The sequence below is a fragment of the Blastocystis hominis genome (assembly GCF_000151665.1).
Source record: "Blastocystis hominis, Singapore isolate B (sub-type 7) whole genome shotgun sequence assembly, scaffold_8".
Lineage (NCBI taxonomy): Eukaryota > Bigyra > Opalinata > Blastocystidae > Blastocystis > Blastocystis hominis.
This window is the reverse complement of record NW_013171867.1, coordinates 539,537-566,352: the sequence shown is the minus strand read 5'-3', so window position 1 is coordinate 566,352 and position 26,816 is coordinate 539,537. Positions and strand designations below refer to the sequence as shown.

General features: G+C 45.2%; 6 protein-coding genes; all 6 read left to right on the top strand.

The window, feature by feature from the left end:
- Window positions 1-341: 341 nt before the first annotated feature.
- On the top strand, window positions 342-2,584 carry GSBLH_T00004865001 (Propionyl-CoA carboxylase subunit ?). XM_013043841.1 has 4 exons: window positions 342-384; window positions 418-451; window positions 484-2,066; window positions 2,142-2,584. The coding sequence occupies exons 1-4, from the start codon at window positions 352-354 to the stop codon at window positions 2,493-2,495; spliced, it is 2,004 nt and encodes a 667-aa protein (XP_012899295.1). The 5' UTR covers window positions 342-351; the 3' UTR covers window positions 2,496-2,584.
- A 299-nt stretch (window positions 2,585-2,883) lies between these two features.
- GSBLH_T00006898001 (uncharacterized protein) lies at window positions 2,884-3,962 on the top strand (the record flags this gene model as incomplete). The annotated part of the gene is made up of 5 exons (XM_013043840.1): window positions 2,884-3,015; window positions 3,047-3,268; window positions 3,335-3,659; window positions 3,690-3,831; window positions 3,866-3,962. 5 exons carry the CDS (start codon window positions 2,884-2,886, stop codon window positions 3,960-3,962), a joined length of 918 nt encoding a protein of 305 aa, XP_012899294.1.
- A 685-nt stretch (window positions 3,963-4,647) lies between these two features.
- On the top strand, window positions 4,648-5,139 carry GSBLH_T00004863001 (uncharacterized protein; the record flags this gene model as incomplete). XM_013043839.1 has 1 exon in its annotated part: window positions 4,648-5,139. One exon carries the CDS (start codon window positions 4,648-4,650, stop codon window positions 5,101-5,103), a length of 456 nt encoding a protein of 151 aa, XP_012899293.1. The 3' UTR covers window positions 5,104-5,139.
- A 338-nt stretch (window positions 5,140-5,477) lies between these two features.
- On the top strand, window positions 5,478-5,896 carry GSBLH_T00004862001 (uncharacterized protein; the record flags this gene model as incomplete). XM_013043838.1 has 3 exons in its annotated part: window positions 5,478-5,576; window positions 5,606-5,760; window positions 5,791-5,896. The coding sequence occupies exons 1-3, from the start codon at window positions 5,496-5,498 to the stop codon at window positions 5,894-5,896; spliced, it is 342 nt and encodes a 113-aa protein (XP_012899292.1). The 5' UTR covers window positions 5,478-5,495.
- Window positions 5,897-5,923: 27 nt separating this feature from the next.
- Window positions 5,924-7,927, top strand: GSBLH_T00004861001 (uncharacterized protein; the record flags this gene model as incomplete). The annotated part of the gene is made up of 11 exons (XM_013043837.1): window positions 5,924-5,997; window positions 6,031-6,258; window positions 6,288-6,345; window positions 6,380-6,775; window positions 6,804-6,899; window positions 6,930-7,049; window positions 7,078-7,179; window positions 7,211-7,356; window positions 7,388-7,511; window positions 7,541-7,729; window positions 7,778-7,927. The coding sequence occupies 11 exons, from the start codon at window positions 5,924-5,926 to the stop codon at window positions 7,925-7,927; spliced, it is 1,683 nt and encodes a 560-aa protein (XP_012899291.1).
- A 12,110-nt stretch (window positions 7,928-20,037) lies between these two features.
- Window positions 20,038-20,619, top strand: GSBLH_T00004860001 (uncharacterized protein). XM_013043836.1 has 3 exons: window positions 20,038-20,067; window positions 20,099-20,225; window positions 20,258-20,619. Exons 2-3 carry the CDS (start codon window positions 20,204-20,206, stop codon window positions 20,497-20,499), a joined length of 264 nt encoding a protein of 87 aa, XP_012899290.1. The 5' UTR covers window positions 20,038-20,067; window positions 20,099-20,203; the 3' UTR covers window positions 20,500-20,619.
- Window positions 20,620-26,816: the final 6,197 nt, after the last annotated feature.

Sequence of the window (26,816 nt, the reverse complement as noted above, 5' to 3'; positions counted from 1 at the left end):
CTCCACTCACTTTCTCCTTTTCTACGTCTCTTTCCACTCCCCCACCTCGTTTCTCTTATTTGCTTCGATTTCACCCTAGTTACTTCTTTCAACATCCTCCGAGCAATCCATTATTGAAGAGAGTGGTTGTAAAGTCGTGTTTCCCGGGACTTTCAGCGAAGGCCGTTTTGTAACATATTATCCAAACACAAATCAAGTAGAGCTGTGCGATAACTAATAATTGGTGTTTGTTGGAATGGCGAATAGTGTAAATTGAGAATGGTGGAAAGCGATGAAACGCCCAAATGATTCCCTATTTCTCCAGTTGGTGAATAAACTCAGAGATTCATTTCGTTCAAGGTAGAGAACAAAATGTTCGGACGTTCCTTCTCTGGAATTCGTGGTGTAGGGGTTTGGTGACGTTTTGTGAGAGTCTAGGTTTCTAAACTTGCCAGAAGTTTTGCGACTGAAGGTAGGGAATTTTGAGGTGGATTGAGTGCGTAGGCGAGCTTCCGTTCAAGAAGATCCTGGTAGCTAACCGTGGAGAGATTGCTTGCCGTGTGTTCAAGACCGCTAAGCGCATGGGTATCAAGACGGTGGCTGTGTACTCGGACGCTGATCGCAACGCCAAGCACGTGAAGATGGCTGATGAGGCTGTTTACATTGGTCCTTCTCCGTCTGCCCAGAGTTACTTGGTGGCTGATAAGATCGTTGAGGCTTGCCGTAAGACTGGAGCTGACGCTGTGCACCCTGGTTATGGTTTCCTTTCTGAGAACTGGCGTTTCGCGGAGACTCTGGAGAAGGAGGGAATTATCTGGTGCGGTCCTGGCAAATATGCGATTGAGGCTATGGGAGATAAGATCGGTTCGAAGATCCTGGCCGTGAAGGCGAAGGTGAACACGATTCCTGGTTTCAACGGCGAAATCAACTCGGACGAGGAGGTTCTGCGCATTGCGAACGACATCGGTTACCCTGTGATGATCAAGGCGTCGGCCGGAGGCGGTGGCAAGGGAATGCGTATCGCTTGGAACGACAAGGAGGCGCTGTCTGGATTCCACCTGTCGAAGCAGGAGGCGAAGTCTGCGTTCGGCGATGACCGCATGTTCATCGAGAAGTACATCGAGGAGCCGCGCCACATCGAGATCCAGGTGCTGGGCGACAAGTTCGGTAACTACTGCGCGTTCCCCGAGCGCGAGTGCTCGATCCAGCGTCGCAACCAGAAGGTGATCGAGGAGTCTCCGTCGGTGCTGCTGGACGAGGAGACGCGCACGGCGATGGGCAAGCAGGCGTGCATGATGGCGAAGGCGGTGAACTACTGCTCCGCGGGCACGGTGGAGTTCCTGTGCGACAAGCACAAGAACTTCTACTTCCTGGAGATGAACACGCGTCTGCAGGTGGAGCACCCGATCACGGAGATGGTGACGCGCGAGGATATCGTGGAGCAGATGTTCTGGATCGCCGCGGGCCGCAAGCTGCCGGACCGTCTGATCAACTGGCCGCTGAAGCGGTACGCGCACGCGATCGAGGCGCGCGTGTACGCGGAGGACCCGCGCCGGAACTTCCTGCCGTCGCTGGGTCTGCTGACGAAGTACATCGAGCCGCGCGGCGAGTTCGTGCGATGCGATTCGGGCATCCTGGACGGATCGCAGATCTCGATGTACTACGACCCGATGATCTGCAAGCTGGTGACGTGGGGCGACGACCGCGCGACGGCGATCAAGCGCATGGACGAGGCGCTGAACACGTACATCATCCGCGGCCTGAACCACAACTCTGCGTTCCTGCAGGACGTGATCCGGTCGAAGCGCTTCGGCTCGGGGAAGATCACGACGAACTTCATCAAGGAGGAGTACCCTGACGGCTGGACGGGCTCGCACCTGACGGAGACGGAGGCGGAGCAGCTGATCGCGGCGACGATCGCGGTGCACCAGGAGCGTCTGGCGAAGGAGGCGACGAACGACCAGCAGATGGAGTCGTACGAGCCGGTGTGTGAGAAGGACCTGGTGGCGACGGTGGGCGAGAAGGAGTACAAGGTGCACATGGAGTTCGAGGGCGAGGCGATGACGCTGGAGATCGACGGAAAGAAGGTGAAGGTGGAGGACGCGGGTCTGGAGAGCGACCGTCCGATCGTGAGCGCGAAGGTGGACGGCGTGGACGTGAAGGTGCAGTACTTCGAGCCCACCACCGAGGGATACAGCATGCAGTACTGCGGAGGAAACTTCGACGTGGTGCTCCGCAGCGCGCGCGCCCAGGAGCTGAGCAAGTTCATGATCCCCAAGGTGCAGCCCGACACCAGCAAGTTCCTCGCCTCCCCCATGGCCGGATCCCTCGTCAAGGTCCACGTCAAGGAGGGCGATCGCGTCGAGGCCGGACAGCCTCTCGCCGTCGTCGAGGCCATGAAGATGCAGAACGAGCTCTACGCGCAGAAGGCCTGCGTCGTCAAGAAGGTCTACTTCAAGCCCGGACAGAACCTCGCGCTCGACGATGTCATCATGGACTTTGATGTGTCCGCTTAAGCGAACGAGCGAAGGAACAGGGAAGGAATAAAGAAGGAAAGAAGGTGTAGTCGTAGTAATAATCATCGTATAACAACAATATGAATACTGAAGTGTTTGTTGGAAAGAAAAAAAACACAGGAAATGAAAGAATGATTGATGTTGGTAGTGTGATTTGTACAAAGATAAAGTCGATTTTGGAGTTGGAAATGCAGGGAATGGGTCAGGATGATCAAACATCCCACTTGGAATAACAAAACCGAATGCTATTCTTGCTTGGAAGAGATGCAAGGTATTTGTTTCATCATTATTTCCCCACCCTCCCCCCATCTTGTTTGCCTTCATCCCATTCAACGAAGCCATTCTCGATTGCTGCGCTGCTCCTGGGAACAAATGGTCCCATTTATGCATGCTGATGCAGGACAAAGGGCTGGTTTTAGGAATGGATCGAAGCCGAAAGAAAGCCATCGACAATCTTCTCGCTATCAAACAAAAATTCGGATATCAAAGCCTTCAAATCCGCTATCTCGATATGACCAAAGTGCGGATTTGAGGATCAGGGTTGATGATAGGGCGTGATGAGTGAAGAAGAAGAGCAGAAACTCTATAGAGAGGGAGCGGATTATCGCATTCCCGCGGGGAACGACGCGGCCGTTTCGCCATTGGAGAGTAAATCGTTCGAGAAGAAACTCCGCCGCATCATGAAACAGAAAGAGCGAAAACAAAAACAAAGGGAGCAAAAACAGGGTAATGCGAGCGTTTCATCCGTCGAGAAGGAGTCTGCGATTCCCGCGGTTCTTCCCGAGCGAATCATCGAACGCTATCTTAACAGTCGCAAACAGAAGCAAGCGAGTGTCTAGGAATTGTGTCACTCTCAGAAAGCGGAACACAACCAGCAGGAGAAACGCCTTCTCGATTCCACGCTTTCCCTCGCGATTCCGTTGCCCCTCCAGCACCTTCTTCTCGCCGGGATAATCGCGGGGAGTGCGAAGCTCCCCGGCTACCCGCGGGAAATCTTCGATCGTGTGCTGCTGGACCCTCCGTGTTCGGCTTTGGGTCTCCGCCCGCGGTTATTGCACGAAGTGACGATGAATGATTTGATGGGGTATCGAAACTACCAGCGCCAGTTTATCGAAGTGGCGGTGCAGCTGCTGCGTGTGGGGGGAACGCTGGTGTACAGCACGTGTAGGAGAGAAGGGGGAGAGTGAGGGCAAGGCACGATCGACCCGATGGAGAATGAAGAGAACGTGGCGTTTATTGTGAGGGAGTTTCCGATGCGGTTGGTGCCGATTGAGGCGGAATGGAGATTTGGGAAGGCAGGGCTGGAGAATTGTGGGTTGAGCAGAGAGCAATGCGAGTGGGTGTTGAGAGAAAGGGGAGATGGAGTGTAGGATGGTGCAGCGGTATAATATGACGGAGAAGTGTAATTCGATCGGCTTTTTCGTTAGCAAGTTTGAAAAGACCGCTTCGTATAGGGGAAGGAAGTAATGAGTGTTTGTTTGGAAAGAAAACCTTGTTGCACGATATGGGAGTTAGGAAAGATTGATTCTGATGTGGAACACGCAAAAGGGTATCATTATGGAACCTTTGCTGGGAACATAGCGAATCCATCAAGAACTGTGGTATAATAAGGTAGTTTTATGTTTGTTGGAAATATTACAAACAAAATGAACATGTGAGTGAGAAAATGGCTAAAAGTCTGGAAAGCCATATTCCTTGTCATGAAGAAGAGTTAGAGCTTAAGAAAACGCACGAATTGAAAAAAGAAACAAGGTTGTGCAAACACTAACAAATCAAAGATTTTCTATGTGCATAATCGGCAAATACAGAATTGTTCTATATTGGAAGGTAGTAAATAAGAAAGAGTGAATGGAAATGGAAGTCATCGTTTTTTTGGTAATATTACCTATGCGGATAAATTCAAAATGACTAGTTATACATATCCATATATGTACTGGAAGAAGGTGCGAATTTGGTGATCGATTGTTTGGTGGCCTAGACTTCTCATACATGTTGCAAATGATTCCCCATATTTCATATATTTATAAAATCGACACATCTTTTGCTTTCCTATTTATTCCGGAATGTTCGATAGAATTCTGGATCTTTTGGAATCGTTTCCTAACTTTTCATAATTTATTTATTTGATAGAACTAAGTTAGTAACAGTGATAATGAGCATTATATTCCGTGATCCTTTCTTTGATAACTTTGATGATCTCCTGGTTTCGACCTTCCCCAAGCAGCATGACTTGGATTCTTGGTTCGGTGATGGAATTCGTCGTGATGTGATTACTCCGTTCAGTGGATTTGGCCGAATGGACATGAAAGAGAACGAGAAGGAGTATGAAATGAGTGTGGATCTGCCTGGAATGGACAAGAGTGAAATCAAGATGCATGTTGAAGATAATGGACTTGTGATTGAAGGAGAGAGAAAGAGCGAGAAGAAGGAAGAGAAGGACAAGTGCCATTTCTGTGAGCGCCATTTCGGTTCTTTCCATCGTGAAGTATCTCTGCCGAAGAATGCGAACGTGGATGGTATTAACGCGATGTATGAAAATGGAGTTCTGAAGGTAGTGATTCCCAAAAAGGAAGAAAGCGCCCAGAAGAAGCAGATTTGCGTGAACTAAGTGACGTGATGTGATGTAATGTGATGTGATATTGATTGTTTGTTTGTTTATAAACTAACAAAAATGTGGTGTGAAAGATCGATGCTCTCTGTTGAAACTAAGCACAATCAAACATGGGTTGGACTGTTTCGATTCCTCAATAACACTTTAATTACAATGCTCTATGACATAGAATTTGGAATATCCATACTTTACCAATCCTTCAATTTAAAACAACACAATACTCTCTACTGTTCACATAAATGGGTAAACTCCTTTGAATCTTACACAACTACATCAATAAGAGGCTAGTAATAATCGCAATCAATGTTTTTCCAACTCAATGTTCACACTTTTCTTTCATTTGAACTACTCCTTTATTTCTTTCGTATTCCCTATTACTAAGGAGCATAATGAAGAAAGCAAAAGAGGTAATATTTGATAATTACACTAGAAACACTTCTATGCCTTCGAAGAGGGTAAATAGGAAAAATGTATGGATTATAGTAAGCATTCATTCTAGTTGGAAGCAGAGAGAAAAAGCCTTCCTGTGTTTGCCTATCGGAAAGACATTATTGAATCAGTAAAGAATAATCCCACTACAATTATTGTTGGAGAAACAGGAAGTGGAAAAACAACTCAAATTGCCCAATACCTGCTAGAATCTGGTTATTTTAAGTAAATGCATTTATTTTCGATTATATATAGTGATGGTGTTATTGGAATTACTCAACCGCGTCGTGTGGCTGCCATCACTGTAGCCAAGCGAGTTGCTGAAGAAAGAGGAACAGAACTTGGAGATGGAGTTGGCTAAATTGCTCGATTCGATGAATGCACCTCAATGAACACTTGTATCAAGTTCCTAACAGATGGAATGCTCCTTCGTGAAGCCATGCTGGACCGTGAATTATCCCAGTAAGCATTCAACCAGAAAAACTAAAATTTTAGATATAGTGTGCTGATCCTCGATGAGGCACACGAACGATCCCTTCAAACCGAAATTCTGTGCTCTTTCATCCGCTATGTACAGCAAAGCCGAAAAATCCGTTTGATCGTGATGAGTGCCACCATTCAATGCGAACTATTCGAAAATTTCTTTTATCCAAACCACTCTGGATCGAATTTCCCAAACCACATCATTCAAATCAAAGGCCGCACTTTCCCCGTTGAGATCTAGTCTTTGTTTGGAATGAAATAAACGATAGTTACACACCCACACCCGAACCAGACTATTTAGAAGCTGCTTTAATCGCCATTCTCCAAGTACTCATTCATTCTCTTCTTCTCATTCTTTCAGATCCATTTAGATCTTCCCACTGGCGATATTCTCGTGTTTCTCACCGGTCAAGAAGAAATTGAATCACTGGCAGAAATGCTGGAAGAAAAGCTTCCTCTCTTCCCGAAAGACGCCAAATCGCTTCTGATTTATCCACTCTACGCAGCCTTGCCTCCCGAACAACAATTGGCCGTGTTTACTCCCACGCCTCCCGATTCGCGCAAAGTGATTCTGTCTACGAACATCGCGGAATCGTCGGTGACAATCCAAGGCATCAAATATGTCGTGGACAGCGGAATGATCAAAATCCGCGTGTCTCAAACGACCACCGGACTCGAATCGCTTCTCGTCACGCCCGTTTCGAAGTCACATGCGTGGCAACGATCGGGACGAGCGGGTCGTGAAAGTGCTGGGAAGGTAGATTTGATCAAGCGATGAGACGCAGTGCTTTCGATTGTTTCCTGAAGACGCGTTTCTCGCTCTTCCTGAAGACGCAGTGCCCGAAATTCAGCGATGCAATTTGAGCAGCATGATTCTTCAGGTGTGTCGTGGGTTATTGAATGGAACATAGCTGAAAACGATGGGGATCGAGGACGTTTTGGGGTTCCACTATCTGCAAGCTCCTTCGCGCGATTCGCTCAAACGATCGTTGGAGCAGCTGCTTCTCTTGGGGGCTCTGGATCGCCGATCTGTAATGAAGAGGTCTGGTTTGGATGTAGGGATCGCTGACCAAGCTGGGGAGAGAAATGGCGCTGCTTCCTTTAGATCCGCTATACTCCCGCCTGCTGATTCTGAGCAAAGAATACCACTGTTCGGCTGAGGTAGATGCGGAAATGGATGAATGATAGAAAGATTCTGGATATCGTGTCGATTCTGTCTGTGGAAAACGTCTTTTATTCTCCACGCGAGGAGCGAGAGAAAGCCAACGTGTCGCACAAACGATTCGCTTCCGTGTATGGAGATCATTTGACTTATTTGAATGTCTTCCATGCCTATCGGTAGTCACCCATTTGGACATATCAACAATAGAGAGGAAAAAGGGAATGTTCAGTGGTGTCATGATAACTATATCAATTCTCGCTCGATGAAGACTGCTGTGGAAATTCGCAAGCAACTCGTTGGCTATTGCCAGAAAATTGGAATTGAAGAAATCGTAACCTGCGTTGTGATTTCGTTGATTAGAGCTGCGAAGGGGAATTCGATCAGGTTCGGCGTTGTTTGGCTGCTGGGATGTTCGTGCAGGTTGCGAATCGAGTGAAGGAGGTTGTGAAGAACAGTCGGTGTGAATATCAAACCATTATAGGTCACAAAACGGCAGCCATCCATCCAGCCTCCGTTCTTTTTCAGAGGAAACCATACCCTGATGCGATTGTTTATACCATATCCAAATAGAGAGAAGGAGGGCTGTCCTTAACGGAGCAGGAGCTTGTGTACACGACAAAGGAATACTTTAGAGGAGTAACAGCGATTGAAGCAGCTTGGCTTCCTGAGCTGATACCTGAATGGTTTAGTTCGAAGAGTAATTTGGATGTTTGTTTGATAAACTGTGCATTCTTTATTGGAGAATGAGAGGAAGCGATTGGATAGATAGGTGTTCAATTCACTTTGTTTAGATATAATAATCACAATAATAGAGAAGAATCACAATGCCATTCACAATACTATGTTAGTTATGTGTAAGAAATACTGGTCATTCATCCATTCAAAATATACTCAGATAACATCAAGCACAAAATGAAGTGATATGTTTGCTTTTCTGCCCTAATTTGCATTTTGGTTTTGACTCACTATACAATCTTCCATATTCCACAATAACATCATTATTATTACAATAATGTTGATGATTCTAGATTAACGAGCAATCGTGTCAAAAGAGAATCAATCCCTTCACACCAATAGTCCCAATCAACAATACTGAATATCTCATTCTATTAAATCTAAATAGTTATATTTATGATAATGTGCTAAAAACAAAATACACTATTGGTACTTGCTTTCTGAAGTGAATTGCACAGAAATGGTACATTCTACTTAGTATCAATATAATGCGTGAGAAAGTCCTCATTTTTAACTGCAAGGATAATTGTCTGAACAAGAAATGACAAAAACGTAAGAAAGTCAAATGTATGGCTTCTGAGCTGAGTATATAGATGTATAGTGCATAAAAGCAGCGAATTTATCGAAATACTATGAAAATCAAAGGGATGAAGGAATACAATCTTTTAACGTATTCTCTTCATTGCACAACAGAATAAAAGTAAAATAATTGTGATAATGAATAAAAATGAGTATCCCGTCCATAAAGAATAAAAAAAGAATGGTGATAACCATAGATTAAAAATAGTCCATATTTCGATGCAAAACATTGCTGATTTTGTCAACACTGCTACTAATAACTGTCAAGTAGACAGTTCTATCATTCAAATTGTTCAGGCATGCTTGGATAAAGCAATGAAACTAGATGGCTGGATTTCACTTATATTGAGTAATGGAGAATGTGTAGTATTGCAATTCGATAATGAAATATTCATGAATCAAGGATTTGTCCTTAATGAGCAGAAAGTGTTGAAAGTGTTTGGAAATCATCAAATTGGTGCTATTTCATATAATGAAGAACAATCCATAGAAGTAGTAGAAGGAATCGTGGATTTGGATCATGGAAGTCGATTTGAAGGATTGGTATTGACAGAAAACAAGTTGGGAATTCCATTTGGATATGGTGAAATGTATGATGATGATGGAATATTGGTGTACAAGGGCATAATGATCAATTGGAAACGATTTGGATATGGAACGAGTTATCATAATAATGGATGTATTGAATATGAAGGATATTGGTGTGATGATAATCGATTTGGAAGTGGAAAAGTGTATGATCGATATGGTAAATTAGTGAACGAATGTGAATGGTGCAATGGAATTGAATGTGATATTGATGAAGAATATGAAGGCGATGGAAGCAAACCATTGAATATCGGAATGAAACATTTGAAACTGACTGACAATTGTGTATTGGTTGATTGGGATGTTTCATTGTTGTATAATTTGGAATCAATCAAAATCGGCAATGATTGTTTTGAATCAGTACAAGCATTCAAAATCGATGGATTGAATCGATTGAAAACTATCAAAATCGGAAGCAATTCATTCACTCAGAGAAAGAATGAAGAGGATTATGATGAATCGAAATCATTCCACATATTGAATTGTGAATCATTGGAATCCATTCAAATTGGTAAAAATAGTTTCAGTGATTTTGCTGGCGATTTTGAATTGAAGAATCTACCACAATTACAATCCATTCAAATTGGTATAATTGGAAAATGCTCAGACAATTTCAGTTATAGTTCCTTTGTGATCCGAGGTATTGATATGAGTAGTAGGGAAATGGCGCATAAAGCGCGAAAATTTTTTCGGCCCTTTTTCGGCCATTTTTATTCCAGGCCTCCTTTTTTATTCCTGGCTGCCTTTTTGACCATTGTCTGCTTGCCTACCTCGAGTACCACGACGCATAAAGCGCGAAAACCTTTTCGGCCATTTTCTTCCAATGTGGTAATTGTCTGCCCTTTATATAATGGTAAAGAGAGAAAGACCATGCACTACTCCATGCTTATTCAAGGCTCACCTACCAATGGCTCATTCACCTGGATCAACCCCTACAAGTACAAGGATCCTTACATCACTTCCATGACTGTCCTGTTTCGTCCTAATGGGACTATGTTCAACAACGTGGACACGACGAACATTGTCACGATTTCGAATGACGAGACTGTGACAATCCCTGCTGGTTATTACACGATCAGTGAGATCATTGCCTTGCTCAATATGATGACCGATACTACATTCTCCATATCCATGAATGCCTCGTCGTTCGGTTGTATCTGGATTCAGTCTCCACACACCATTGACTTTACAGATGCACCTGACATTCGTGAGATCCTCGGCTTCGATGGACGAACGGTCATTCTACCTGCTTCGTTCAGTGGATCGAACGTGATTGATATCACGCGAAATCGCCAAGTGATTCAGGTCTACTCGACGATCGTGCGATCATCGGAGCTGAAGATTGCCAACCAGAACAATAACCTGCTCACCACGATGATCATTGACGATCCAACGGCTGACTACGTGCGAACTGTGGAAGACGTGTGCATTCCAATGATCACTCGGTTTGATCAATTGATGTTCGTCTTCCGCGATATGGATGGCAAGATGATGCGACTGAACGGCGAATTCGAACTCCAATTGACGATTGATGACGTGTATGATGAAGTGCCTTCATCGATTGCCTCTGCAAACCAGTTCTCCATGATCGAAGTGTTCGGTAATACCACCAAGAAGGAAGTGAAGCTGGACAATCCTCTCTCGTTCGACCAGTGCTACATCTCGTCTGTGTCGTTGTATACGGACTTCGTGTTGCACAACGTGCCGACTGATCAAGTGGTGCTAATCAATGCTGGCGCTACGATTCAAGAGATCACGATACCACGCGGTGCATACGACATCGAAACGATCATTGCAAAGTTGAATGCTAGTGATGCCCTGTTCGAATTGGTGTATAGCGGCGAGAATGCGTTCCACATCACGGTAGATCACTTCTACATGATTGATTTCACGAATGCACCAGAGATACAATCGATCCTTGGTTTCGAATCGGACATCTTGGTGAAAGGAGTGGACAACCCGAAGCGCTACTACATGTCTTCCTCGTGTAATCACGTGGTTGTTACTGATAACAGGGAATCGCACATGTTGACATTGCCTGTCGGTTACTACACGTTCTCCGAGTTCATCGAGGCTGTCGGTGCTGAGATGGTGAAAGTGCTTCCACTCACATCCATGACGATCGAGGATGATCATGTTCGCTTCAATGTCCAAGCAGACGGATGGTATTTCAATCGATCCAGTGTTGACACGACGATCGATGGTTTTGGTTGGACTCCATGGTTCAAATTGACATCAACGCAAGGTATTGGTGGTCATGCGTACATAGGATCAAACACCTTCATTGCGTATGACTGGAAAATGCGTACGAATGATAATCGGTTCCTGCTAAAGCCTCTCGCGACATACACGATGCGTTTAGCTGATGGTTCAGTACTCGATAGTGGTGAATTCTACATAACGGACGATACGTCTACCCCGATCAAGATGAATACTCTTACAACCACATGTTTTAATGAACTCAATGCTCGATATGCGAGTGCTATGGAACTACCTCCATCTCACCAGAATGCGATTGCGTGGACGGTGAATGACAATAGAGAAAGCATGTCATGGACTGCGAAGGACTATGCACCAGAATTGGAATTGCATATTACATCGGAAAATACAGGTGACTTGGTGTCATCGAATGGTTCTTCGATCGGACCTTGGTATTCCAAGGATAGTATATATCACACGAGAGTGTTTATCGATACGACGAATTTTATACTTGGAATACGTGGATATGGCGAAAGACCTCTCACAATCCAACGAGGTCATTATAGCGCTATTGATATCGTGAATATGATCGCTAATGTGATCAATAAGATATATGTAGATGCATCTCTCGGAGGGTACTTGGTATATGTCATTGCAGATAATGGTGGTCGAGTACGAATGGGATGTCGAAATGGTACAGAACCACGATTCATATTGTTTTGTGATAATCCATGTTTCAAGATTATACCCGGACCATACGCTGAACCAGGTGGTGTGTATTTGTCTTGTTATTTCGAGTTTTATCGCAATTACTACATCAGGATGCCCGAGTTGACATCACCTTACGAGTTTGCGATGGCAAACATCGATGGTCTGAATGTGACGAATATGATCAAAGGTAGTACGTATTCCGATCGTGCTGTGTCGATCGAATTCATACAACCGACACGTGTTACGTATGTGAGGAATGATGAAGTTGTTGTTCCATCATTGGCTACCTTCGTTGACTGGGAACAATCTGAGTCGTACACGGCTAACACGACGATTCGCTTCCCGTACGGAATGATGACACTGGACGAAGAGGGAAGCAGTGCTTCCCCCGAGACTGATATCACGTACACAGATGACGTTCAGACATTCACGTGGACCATACCATCACGGTTGACACAGGCTGACATGATATGGCACATGAACCAGTGTTTTGACTCGGCTGCACTGAACATACGATGGAAAGCTGAGACAGATGGGTACTACATTCACGCAGACTACGTGTTCTCGTTGAGTGGTAACCTGGGAACCATCGTTCCCGCTTCAGGATCGCAATCGCATACATGGCGTATCCCTTTCGACGATGGTGTGTACTATGCCAACTATGGTCCGATGGTTGCCGAGTATCCTGTCGATATCACGAACGGTCTATCGAACATACAGCTGTATTGCAACATCGTGAAAAGCAAGACGATACCACTGCTTGCGAATGTCCCGATGGACAGCTTGTACAAGAACTACTTCTACAAGAATCGCATGTTGGTACCATGTTCTGAATTGCTTGATCGCATCGTGTACGAGTTGAAGGACGAAAATGGTGACCCGCTATCGTTCATTGGGAACGTGTACCTGCTAATCGGATTCACCGTTTCAGGAGGAAATAATAAATGAATCTAGTGTTCAACATTGCTCGAACGTACGAACATGAATTCACGAGTAACAACCTCATCAAAAGCGACATGGTAATCGACAGAGTGACTATGAAGGGAGAATCGCCTGGCACCTGTCTTGTCCTTGATCGAGTGAACAACATGCAAGAACGACGACAGTCTCCGTTGGTTGTATTGAACGAGGAGTTTACGGAGAATGCACACATGAACGTCGTGGTACCCAAAAGTCGCAAATGGTCATTCTCGTTGACCGATAAGACCGGTGCAACGATTGCCCATGCCAATGCCGATTACAGTGTGCATTCACTTCCACACAATAAATGAGTCATAATCGTGCACTACCGGTAAGTGTGATTAACCACAATACAGTAATTCCGAAGAACAACGAACGATACCATGAAACGTTCAACACAGTGATAATGCCTCGTGACCTTGTGTACAAGATCACTTCGATTACATGCAAGATCGATACCACTTCTCTCTGGAACATTCGTGCAATGAATGTGGTGAAGGTTCAAATGCTGTCAGGGTTTGAAATGGTGTACAACGTCGGTCCTGGCTACTACTCGATTACCGAGTTATGCCGTGCGATAGCCGATTCCATCCAGGTAGACGATGTTAACCGAGCATACTTGAACAGTGATGTGGCGACCGCTGTTGACCTTAGTGGCGCACCTGATTACACGAGTATCCTCAAGTTGGAAGGTATCGTTGAGGCAGGCATGGTAGCGAGTGAACCCTACGACATCACGAATGGCATGAGTGTGATCCGAGTCTACAGTAGTATCAATGCTCAAACATTCGGTCTGAAGAGTCCGTTGATCGATAACCTGATTCATGTATCGATGGGACTGAACAACATGATCACCTGGGACAACCTATCGATCGATGTGATTGAACAATCGAACCTGGACTACATTGACTGGGTACTGACGGACGCGAATGACCGTCCGATCTCATTGAATTCGAATGTGTACATCTCATTCACGATTTCGTGTTATTCGAAAGAGACAAAGTAAAGAAGGGGAGACGGCAAAGTCGCCCCACATTGTTCCTCCCATAGTAAATGGATGAATACGTTGCTACAATTCCAATCATTCGATACAAGCCACACAAAGTGAAGTCGAGAAACATGATGGACAAGATGTTGAATCGTTATTTCGATAAAGTCGTTGAAAGTGAATTCAATCAACAGCGAATGAGGAGCGAACAATGGCGACAGAAGCGAACCTTGTTTGATTCGTACATGAATCTCTCACCTGCTGAACGTCGTCGTGTATCCGTCTCTGACATGCGTGGATATCAAATGCAGCGAATTGACGATGAGAACGTACTGTTGTACTCATTCGAGGACAACGTGGTCTACAATGCTAAAATTGACAATAAATTCAACAAGATCATTGTCCAGTCTGTGAATCACAAGTTGTCTGACATGGAGAAACGAGCTATCTTTGATAATCCATTTGGATATGAGCCAGTATCACCCTATCGTATCCGCTACCAGAGATCACAGGTTGGCGATGCACAAATCGTGAATATAACTGGTGATCTTGGAACTAGCATCAACGAAATGAAGAATGCTGCTGATGCCATAACGGTTGCAGCTCAACAGATGGGAGATAGTATCAACACAGTTACTCAACAGAATGCAGCGATTATCAATGATTTTGCTGGCTTGCGAGACGATGTGGGTGAACATGGTGATCCAAATCGAGATGTCCTGTATTGGAATGACGATAATACTACGGCATATAAAAGAGGTGTGACACACACTACGAAACGAGGTAGTACGAAATATAGAGATTTGGTAGCTGAAGGTCGCGTTGAACGTGATCGGTGGTTGATCAAACCTGAACAACAACCTCTGAATGTGACGAATCAGATCGTACAACAGATGGATGTGACGTCCATTATCAACAAGTTGGATGAAGTGATTGCTGTGATGAACAGCTTTGATATCCAGGTGAACCTTGGCAATATTTATAATGCAATAGCTTATGTAGCACAACGAATCAATTTCCTGGAAGATAAGGACAAGGGTTATCCTAAGATGTTAGAATTGTTGGAAGGTGTACAAACAAAATTGACAAATACGAACGATGGAATCAAGTCGTTGAGTGATAAGTATGCTGAAGTGGCAACAAGCATTGCAACAGGAGATGACAATTTGATCCAGAAAATTGGTGACTTGGTAAATCAACAGAAGGCTGTGATTGAGGAGAGTAATAGATATCTGCAAGGAGTCGAAGCTCGTCTCCAAGGAATTGAAAACAAACCTGATCCTCCTGCAATTGCTGATATCCAAGCATTGATTCCAACCCAAAGTGAAATGCGAATTGATGGATTGACAGAGTTCATGAAGGCGCAGTACAATGATTTCTTGAAACAATGGCTAGAGCGAAACAGCTTCATTCAGCAATTTGTATCTGCTGAGTTGGCAAAAGCATATGATGAAATCAACAAACGGTTGGTTGAATCATTCAATACATTCACACCTTTGATTCAAAACGTGTCCAATGAATTGCAGACTACGAATCAGAATCTGATAGCTCTTGGTAATGCGGTTGCAGAAGAGGGAAAGGCAACTAGGAAACAACTATTGGATGGTACGAATGCTCTGGGCAACCAATATGAACAAGGACAAGCTCAAACAACCAAGTTAATCAAAGATTCTACGGGTGCAATTGTTAATCAACTTGCTGACAATCAGACTAAAACTAACAACCTGTTGACAAATGGATTCAATTCCATGAGTAGCCAACTCACTGACAATCAGACTCAAACTAACAACCTGTTGACAAATGTTGGTAATGCAGTTGTTGATGGACATGCTCAAACTGGTCAGCTGCTTACTACAATGAGTAATCATTTTGCTGATACTCAGCTGTCCCGGGAACAATTGTATCAACAATTGTATCAGCAGAATATGAGAGGAATCCAGAACTTAATGGATGCCATTTGGCAATCATATGAATATTTCCGGAATCAGCCACAAATTCAACCTGTGATTGTACTGGACGGTCGTCAATCTGAAAGTGTAAATGCTAGTTTCACACCTCAAGCAATCGATCAAGTGAATCGAGCTGCAGCCTTGATTGACGCGTATGAAAGTAAAGATTCTAATGACACCAAGGAAAGTTGGGAAAGCGATGATACTCGCGAAGATTTCATTGCTTTCTCAAGTTTGCTTGCTCGCAATTTCAACAATCCTGTTTTCGCTCAATTTGCAAATGACCTTGGATTCTCACGTCTCTTCAGGGCTTATCGTGATCGAAATGAAGACCCCGAACTGATGAGTTTCTTCATACGAGTAGCTAATAGTAAGGATCTAACTCCTGATTATTTGGACTACATGAAAAACAAGATCAAACGGTTTGCTGTCAATGTAGATCAACAATTCGAGCAATATCTGCAAAATACGTACAACACGATCAAGGATATGTTCATTACACAGGGTTTCAATGGCTAATGAATATATCTTTGATCTTCTTTTCACTTTGTAGGCATGGGGCACTTCGTGCCCCCGGGGAAATCTACGATTTCCCCATACATAAATGGCAATTCCATTCACTGTTGATATATCTGCCTTTTATGGCGAACCCGATTTCCGAGAACAGGATAGTGGAACGATTGTGGATCGACGCAAGACATTGAATCTACACAAGGAACTCGAAGCACCAGTGCAATCAAAGCGATCACGAAAGCGAACACCAAAACGAGCTAGTAAGACGAAAACAGCTGGTGCTATTGCTTTCAATGGGGCGACCAAGGACACCGGTGGAGCCATTGCTTTCAAGGAAGGTGGTGCATGTCAGACAGACTCTAAATCCGCTGGAGCACTAGCCTTCAATGAAGCGCAATTGATGAACGAGCTGACCGGACTAAAGAAAGGCGGAGCACTTGGTACCATCGCTGCCACGATCATCCCAGCGCTCATTCAGATGGCTCCACAGATCATCTCGAGTCTCAAAAGTTTGATTAGTGGTAAGGAGGGAGGTGCACTCAAATTCGGAGGAGCTTCTGCTGTGTTCCTCAATGGAATCAACCCTAGCGATTACGACGACGTGTTGAAGACCATGAAAGCCATCGAACGACAAAGTAAAAACATCGAAGTCCGAGGTGGAGCCTTGTACGCCGGTTCAAGTCGTGTTGGCACGTTTTTCAAGAATGCCTGGAACAAGATCAAAGGTTGGTACGACAACAATGCCGACAAGTTAAAACCCATCACCGATATCCTGGTCAATGCTGGCACGAATGCCGCGAACAACGCGATCAACAAGGGTGTGAACTATGTGAGCAACAAGACAGGATCGGACACCGTGAAGCAGCTCGCGAATGTGATAGGTGACATGGCGAAGGGTACGGTTAGCGATGTGGCAAACCAGATTCAGGGCAAGGAAAGCAAAGCCGGCACTGGTTACGATATTTCTGACCTGGACAACGAGACACAAGCAATTGAAGTCCAGACGAAAAAAAAGAATCGCATCCTCACAGCCCTTCCACAGAACGAGAACAAGATGCACGAGTCAGTGATTCGAAGGAGAGTGTACTGAGGGGCAGCGTCGCTGCCCCGGGAGGAAGCATGGCGGAACTTCGTTCCGCCGGGGCGACTTTGTCGCCCCAAAGCAGAGCTTCCTCCGTACTAAGTAAACTCTACAAGCATGGATACATGAATGTGGATGCTGAACCAATGACTTTCGATGAAGTTCGAAAACTGGCCAAGCAACTCGAGATACCCGACTTCGATGTGATGGAATTGGACAAGTACAAGAGACTGGCCAAAGAGTACAAAGAACCGGCGAATTGCATCATCTGGATACCATTCGAGGATAATAGTAAGCTCGGTCACTTTGTTTCTTGCTTCCGTGAAGACGATGGCACGCTGAACTACCAGGACAGCTTTGGCGAGATGAATGACTTCCCGTTGACAGGTACGAACCGTGTGTTCCGTGTGAACAAAGTGAAATACCAGTCGATCTTTGCCAACAACTGTGGCTACTTGGCACTCCTTCACTTGTACACGCACGACGCTGTTGACCCAGCTATCCAGAGGGTGTAAGGGGAAGCGAAGCTTCCCCGGGGGGGGCACGTAGTGTTCCCTACTGTAACTATTGTACTTAAAAGAGTTCAATACATAAATACAAATAGAAATGAAATTCGAAGAGATTGACTTCTACGACTACAAGATTCGTATGTGCCTTGATAATGGTATTCGAATGTACCTTGTCTCTGATCTGTTGAGACAGTACAACGAGAAGCACGGTACAAACAAGCGATTCAAACATTACCTTGAGAATAAGCAAACCCAAGAACTGATCGAACACATGGCAAAAACAGGTGGCTGGAATTCCAGCCACCTGTCAAACGAGGGTCTAGAGGGCCAATCTACAGCTCGTGGGAATTCCGACCTACCGTCAAACGAGGGACTAGAGGGTGAAAATAGTGCCAAAAACGGTCAATCTACAGCTCGTGGGAATTCCCACCCCCTGTCAAACGAGGGACTAGAGGGTGAAAATAGTGCCAAAAACAGTCATTCTACAGTAGGTCGGAATTCCGACCTACCGTCAAAGGGCACCCAAAACGACAAGTTTGATATTTGCGACGTGATTCAGTATGTTACAACCCCTGAATTCAATGGTACAAACAAGGGTTACATAGTATGCGAAGAGCTACTTCACGCATGCCTCATGTGGGCCGATCCTGCATTTGCCTGCGATGTGCTTAGATTCCTAACACGTCTTCGACAGGAGGACAATGACTACCTTCGAAAGGCAAACGAAGAGCTGAGACGTGCGAATGAAGAGCTGACCCATGAGAACAAGGAATTGAAGGATCGCCGTGTGCCAAATAAAGTAGGTCAACAATGGTACTTTTTCATAACGTACATTATCGTTGAAAATGATGATAATGTGCACATCTATTCACAACATGTTAAATCAGATAAATGGAAGAGTACATGTTCCAAAATGGATAGAGAGGGACGTGTATGTGTGTATAGAGTGAAAGACATACCGAATGGTTTCACGTTCAAAGACGAGATCGATAAAATCCTTTTAGACTTGTGTAAGAAGTATGGTGGGAAAAAGGTACGTAAGACTCATTATACGATTCCAATGGATGTATGGGAAAAAGAGAGATTTGACATTATTCCAGAAATAGAGAAAGAAGCAAAGCAGGCTCGTGTTGGCCTTGGTTGGCGAAGTGACTTGGATGGTTAGCCCAAAGTAAACATGGTCGATCCTTTTTTACTTTGGAGGCAACGTTGTCGCCTCGGGAGAGAAACATAGTTTCGCCCCTCTTTGGCCATCACGGTTATGTCAAGTCGTACTTGGAACGCAGTCCCTTACCTCGGGACGACTTCGTGGGAAGCCGAAGGCTTCCCGGGGCGATGTACATCGCCCCCTTCGTCGTCCCGGCGGGACTTTGTCCCGCCATGCCTTTCTTTTGCTTGGTAGAAGTGTCGCTCGTGTAGTTCTGTGTTCCATCTCTCGGCTTTTGTACGAACTGGAATTCCTTGGTGTTGATGGCTTTGCTGTAGTCCTGTGGTTTGATTTCAACGGCTTCTTTGATGTCCAAGAGATTGTACGTGCGTCCCTTATTCACTTTGGAGGCAACGAAGTTGCCTCGGGAGGAAGCGAAGCTTCCTCCCTCTTTGGTCTTCTTATTGTCGGAAGTGCGTCCAAGTTCCTCTTCGAGTTGCTGCACTTGTCGTTGCTTCTCTTCCACTTCTTTGCGTTTTCGTTCATCACTCAATGCCTTCGGTAACTTCGATCGCATCTTGTTGATTGCCTGTTGTTTGCTACTCAGCTCGTATGGGACGTACTCGACCAGCGAATCGTCATCCAGGTAGTACCATCGTGTGTGCATGCCCATCTGGATATCACGAAGTACCTCGCTCAAATTGGACGGTGGTGGTATCTTCATTTTGCGCCACAGATCCTCTCGTCCAAGGATATCGTAGTACAAGAAGATTCGAGTGGCGTTGTCCAGGATCTTGTTGCTCAAGTGAGTGAATCCTTGGAATGCAATGAAACAACTGGTCTTCCGATGTCGACTCATGCAAGCCATGGTGTCCATGAAGTTCACCACCCAGTGATCGTTCGGCTTCGTATATAAATCGTCGAAGATGTAGATCGAGGGGTATGTGGTGTCATTGTAGATCGCCACACTTGATCCATCGTCATTCAATTGTTTGTACGCGACGTCCTCACTATCGGTAAAGTCAGGACGTACTTCGTTGTCAGTGTTGATCCATTGCGTCTTGATGCCTGCTTTGTTGGCGACATGTTTGAGCACTTGTGGACACTTGTTTTCATAGCTCACCTTTCCCATGAAGAAGCAGATCTTGTCGAACGAGTGAGGTATCTCGTAGCACAACTGATTGATGAGGAACGACTTGCCCGACTTGGAAGGAGCAATGATGAGTGTGAATTGATTGAGGAATGTGTCCTGACAATCGAGTTCCCAATCGAACTTCATAATGCCCATGCTCTCCTTGTTTTGTCGAAGGTCTTGCAACTGCTCGTCAATGGTTTGCTCTGGCTGGATATAGTCGGCTAATTCTTTCAGTATTTTGGCATATTGCTTGCTCTTCTCCTCATCAGTTTCATTCTCCATCCGTTGTTTGATGGTATCCTGCATTACTTCGGCTTGATTGAGCGTATTTTCTGTTCTTCTTGTCAATCGTTTGTTGTTATACGGACATCGATGGTTAAATCGTCTTATTCGGTTCTTGATCGAGAGTAGTGTAGTGTCTATGTTGGGAATGTACGGACTATCTTCCATTTATTAGGGAGGAACTTCGTGGGAAGCCTTCGGCTTCCCGGGGCAACGCAGTTGCCCCTATTTACTTTGGTTATCACGACATCCGCGACGCCCAAAGTGAAAAAGGAATCTATCACACATACCTCTTACAAGAAATCGCAATCGAAGACACTATTCATACTCTTGATCTTGATTTGAGTTGCCGTGAGTGATATGTACGAAAACATATCACCATTTTTGCCCTCAAATTCATTGCTCGTACCAGTTACTACGATATCGATCGTTGCGTCCTTGTATTCACGAAGATCAGTACAGGGCACATTTCGCAGATCGATCTTGATAGGCTTCTTGTCGTTATTCACGATCTTCGTGTTCGGACTCAATTTCACTTTGAACTGGATCTCACCTTCGTATTCACTGTACGATCGACTATCTCTCTTCGTCTCATCAAGAATTCTTTTGAACTCTTCCGATTGCTCCTTGGGCAGTGTGATGGAGAAAGTGTTGAACAGTTTCTTCTTGTCTGTTTCGAACTTCGAGTTGTCACCCACGAAAACAATGGTAGCATCGGTGATCTTGCAGACATACTTAGCCGATTCGCCTTCTTTCTTGAATCCAGTGGAAGTGAGAGAAATGTTAGAAGTGTTGGAAAGATCGAAAACCTGAATCTTGTTGCTCATATCTATTTATATTTATGTTTTGAAATCTTTAAGTGATATTAGTTATGGAGGCATCTGCGATGCCTCCCGAGGCGACTTCGTCGCCTCAAAGTTAGCCTTACGCTTGGGGAAGCTACGCTCCCACCGTGTTGGCACGGATCATGATGAGGTGCATCTGGGTCGTCGCTGCAACATCCTCTTCCAACTCGATTTCAAACTGGATCTGATTCGCTGCTCGCATCGGGAACCACTCGGCTAACGGGAAGGCGAAGATTCGGAACTGATTCAACCACGTCTTGTACGTCAACAGCGTGTCGTACTCGTCGGAACGACTATTGCAAAGATAGTCCATCCATTCGAAGAACGTGTGATCAATTCCATCAGGTGTGTTCGTGTTGTCCACATTGATGATACGCTTCTGTTCACCAGCGATGTTCAATGAGATACGCTTGAATCGAATGTCCTTGAGAGTCGAGAAATCACCATTGTCGTCCGTGAACATCATGAACATCATCTTGACGGGGAAGTTGACCAGCACACGATCATCGATGAAGTTCTGGCCAGAAGGAATGCGGAACGTCTTGGTCATGATCTGGTTCTTCACCAACTGAGTGTCTTCAGGATCGAAGGTCGAATCATCGCTCGTCTTGTAACTGTGATACCAAAGCGTGCATGTATCGAAGTATACACCGGTGAAAGCCGTGGCTGATGGAACAGCGTCCGGACTTGTAGCGGTATTGATTTTGCCAGCATCGATGTAGAAGTATGCATCGTCGTTCGTGGGATAGATCTGAGCATCCATCTGCGTGAGATTGATGAATCGTTCCTGAGAACAACCTTCGAAGATGTCTGCAAAGTTCACATTGATCGTCGTGTACGCCGTGGTCGATCCAGGTGGCTGTACGAACTTGAGCATGTTGTAGAATAACTTCCCGCCATAAGGTCGACCCAGGATGGCCGCAGTTCTCGCGGTTTTATCGGTTGTATCGTAGTCACGGTCATCGTAGTAGATGTAGGACAGTTCCTTCAATCCTTCGTTCACCACATTGTTGTGCTTGTTGTCCGTGAGCGCATTCAAGAGTGACCGGATCTGACCGATGTTCTCATTGTCTGCACTCAGAGGCAAGGACGCCAAGTTCTCACCATTCCAATAGGTGTATGTGACCTTCGTGTTGTTCACAATGCCCGACATGTTCTTCTTCACCGGAACATAGATATCCTTCGACGAACTGCCTGCATTATTTGCCAACCCGGTGATCTTGAGCTTGAAGGTCATTCGAGACTTGTACAGATTGAAGTACACGTCATCACCGGATGGAGCGATCGTCCAATTGATCACATCGGTCGACTTGATGTTATTGGACTGATTGCTGAACACAATCTGCGATTCGTAGTTATGCACAGGAGGAATTGTAGTTGCCATTTACTATAGGGAGAAAAACTTTGTTTTTCTCCCCGGGGCAGCTTCGCTGCCCCTTGCTATAGCAAGTAAAGAAAAAAAACGTTCTCGCCTTATAATAAATGTCAACCTCATCAGAGAAACTTGTATATCTCCAGAACGGAGTGTTCAAACGCAAGGAGATGGCGACTGGCCTCCAGTACTACCATAATGGAGCATTCAAGACCTTCGCATTACCGAGCGGGAATGGCACCTTCGTGCTCAGCAATTACAACAACGACTTCACCTGGGTTGATGCGAGTAGCCTAGAGTCTGAAGACTTCACCACGCTCGACAATTCGTACTTCAAAGGCAGTGACAACCAGGCGATTACCATTGATTCCAAAGGCACGATTCCATACTTTACCAGCAATAGCACCTTCGGAGAGCTCGATCTGCCTAGTAGCGGTAAGTACGTGCTGAACATGGACGAAGATGGCAATCCTTCGTTCCTGTTATTCAGTGCGACTACGATCAACACGGCTATCGGTCTCGGTACCACATCGAACAAGTACGCGATTGCCAACTGGAACTCGACAAGGAGCACTCGTAAAGATCTGTTCCTGCCAGATCAGTCCGGGACGTACATCCTGAAAGGAGTAGAGGCTGGGGCTTTCGGAATTCAGTACACATTCGAGACAATGAACGCCTCAACTCTATTCCACGATTGCCTCGGCGTGCAGTCGACGAACCTGTGTCTCATTGCTTACAAGGGCAATAGTGCATTCGGTGTGAACGTGCCTGCGATGAATAACTCTTCTGGCTACTTCGTCTTCAAGAACGAGACAAATACTGAAGTACCCACAACGAGCATCCTTGACTCCAATGTAATCTATAAAGATATTCTTGGATGTACGAATGAAGAACAATGTATCGTGATCAATTATGGAACGGGTGTGAGCAAATTGACCATCCCGTCCAACTCAGGATCGTACTTGCTGAACGTGACTAGCAGTGGAATATCCTTCGAGCCACAGCCTGCCAAGTTCTCCAAGACGTTCACGTACTCTTGGTCTGGTAGTGGTCACACCGTCGTATCCGAGATACTCGGATCAGACAATTCGAACTTGACGGAAGGACTCATGTTATCTTCGAACAGCAAGTATCTGGTCACGATTAATTTGAGTCTCAAGTGTGGTAACTACGAACAGGCATTCGTAGGCTTTACAGACACGCCGAGCTTGGTAATCACTACGTCTCAAGCAACGTTGCTGAAGACAACACTTGACAACCCAACCCCAACAATGAACGTCTCTGGCACATCTATATTTTCACCGTTAAAAGAGGGTGGATTACAACTCGTTGTGACACGCGGTGGTGATACAACTATCTCGCACTTATACTCGAACTTCCAAGTCACGATTGTAGAACTTTAAGGGACAAAGTGAAATAAGGGCGACTTGGAAACCATAGCTTCCAGTCTTTTACTTTGGCGGTAATCGTTTACCCGATACACATTCGAGTTGATCAAATGCAACACCATCGATATCAATGATAATTATATCACCACCTAATGTCATCACACGATGACCTTCGATATCATAGATATTCTCATTGAAAGCACGGAGTTCAGCAATATTTCGGGGAAGCTTCGCTTCCCCGGCGGGACTTTGTGGGAAGCCTTCGGCTTCCCGGGGCGACTTTGTCGCCCCACTTTGTCCCCCATACTTCACTATGTATTTATCATCATAACATGATTTCACAAGAAGATGTTGAAGATCGGGTGAATTTATCATCATATAAGGAGGATTATACTCATTATGATAATTTGTACCTTTGGGATCATCAACAAATGAATTAATCATATCATGCACATATTTACGTGTGATATCAAGACGTTCATCATTCATCCAACAGTTCATTTGTATTTCTATTTATGTTTACATTATTTAAATCTATTTAGGCATCCCTCATTTCACTTTAATCTCTGTCGGACTGATCGATATGTCACTTCCACTGTCGTCATCGGATCCATTCTTCTCATTGTACACGCACAGGCAGTGACATCTGTCCTTGCATTTCGAGTCAACCACTAGCTTGTGGTTCTTTCTTCCACTCATCCATTTCCATGCACTTTTCAGCCATTGAATAAAGCGGTTCATTTATGAATGAAATCAAGGAACTACGGAAACCAGCCAAGCGAAAAGGTGCAACTCGAGTGATCATCAGTGGCTTCAAGAGAAACATATACTTCATCGATCTCATCGATTTCTCTTCCAAACAAGACAAATGGATTCAGGAAGTGTTGGGCAGACAGAAGAGTACAGGATTCCACAAGAATCGTGGATACAAGTATGTCCTTGTATGTATTGATGGATATTCGAAATACCTGATGGCTCGGCGACTGAAAAGCAAGAGTGCCACAGAAGTCACGCATGCGATGAAGGACATCATTCAGACATACGGACCACCAAAGCATATTTGCTCTGATCGAGGTACCGAGTTCACCAATGCCATCTTTCGTACCAACATCTTGGGCAAGTATGACATCACCATGTATCACATGGATTCAGCGAATAAAGCATGTGACATAGCCGAACGAGCAATTCGAGATATCAAGGAAGACATCATGGTTCCATTCAATCAATCGAAAGGTGTGTGGTTCGACTTGATCGATGGTGCCGTTCGTAGACACAATGCAAGGAAGAACAGAGACACCGGATATGCACCCACTGACATTTGGAACAACAACATCTTGTACACGGAGAAGACAGAACCATCCAACATGACAGCAAAGGACACAACACCTCAATTCGATGTTGGTGATTATGTTCGAGTGACACGAAGACCTCGCGTTCTGGAAAAGCGATCATTGACCAGCAAATGGTCTCAGGACTTGTATCAAGTTGTTGACATTGACGATCGATTCATGCCATTGATGTACGAAGTGAAGAATATGGAAAGCGGTAGCAAGCAGAAGTGCTATCATTGGGAACTCCTGGCGAGCAAATGCAAACCACAGCCAGCACCACCAGTCACGCGATCCAAGAGTCGAAAGGAACCCAATGCATTGAGAGATGCAGCAAGGTCACATCGACCCATTACGAGGAGTCAAAATGGGACGACGAAGTGGGGCGACTTTGTCGCCCCGGGAAGCCTTCGCCTTCCCACGAAGTCGTCCCGGCGGAACGAAGTTCCGCCACAGAAGAAGAAGCGTCACCCAGGTGTTCGAAAACGATCGTGATGCTCTTCACACCACCTAGAAGCATGAGAGGAAGATTCGAATACGTACGAAGGACAGGAGAGTTGTAGGGGGAAGCAACGCTTCCCCCAAATATTCACAACAGCATAACCAGTATGAGACACAAGACTATTCAATGTATCGATGTACGGTCTGTCTAGGATAGGCGTGTTGTCAAACGTGACTAGCACTCGATAACCCTTTTCAACCACCGATTCGATTGACGTGCAATCGTTGAATATGTCTTCAGGAAGGTACGTTATGACAGTCGTGGTTATCAGGTATGATCCGGACGGCATAGGCGGCATACCATCACCACCCCATTCGCTATTGAATGATTCGGTAGTTTCTGGTGTGTACTCGAAGACAAATGCTTCGTTCGCTTTCACGATACAAGCCGCACTCCCCCAACGACGTACTGAGGAACACCATCCACTGTCTCTCGAATTAATACATGATGACCGTCCTTCTCTGGCATGTTGATGAGCATGTTGTCGAGCTTCTTGAACGTGTAGTTGTTTCCATTGCTGCTGAAAATGTACGACATTTACTTTTTTATTTACTTTGTCTTTGATATGCACGAACGTACACACCCTTCAAACACGCACCATCATCGATGAGATTACAGATCGGACAACTCGGGAGGCACTTCATCATCCACCACCTTGAAGACCACGCGTACATAGTAGTTGGAGAAGAAGTAAACAGCACGATTCTCGGTCGTTACACCGATTATGTGATGTGGGTACGTGACATCGCCTCTCCAAAACACGTTCAGAGGCACACCGAGCAAACCGTTGGATTTCAATTGAGGCAATAGATACTCCCATTCATC

Bases quoted from the DNA above. Each gene is read 5' to 3' on its own strand.
- GSBLH_T00004865001 (XM_013043841.1), top strand. From the start codon at position 352: ATGTTCGGACGTTCCTTCTCTGGAATTCGTGGT. The intron at 385-417 runs GTAGGGGTTTGG...GTGAGAGTCTAG, and splicing joins CCTTCTCTGGAATTCGTGGT to GTTTCTAAACTTGCCAGAAG. The intron at 2,067-2,141 runs GTGAAGGTGGAG...GTGGACGTGAAG, and splicing joins TGGAGATCGACGGAAAGAAG to GTGCAGTACTTCGAGCCCAC.
- GSBLH_T00004860001 (XM_013043836.1), top strand. From the start codon at position 20,204: ATGCCTGCTTTGTTGGCGACAT. The intron at 20,226-20,257 runs GTTTGAGCACTT...TTGTTTTCATAG, and splicing joins GCCTGCTTTGTTGGCGACAT to CTCACCTTTCCCATGAAGAA.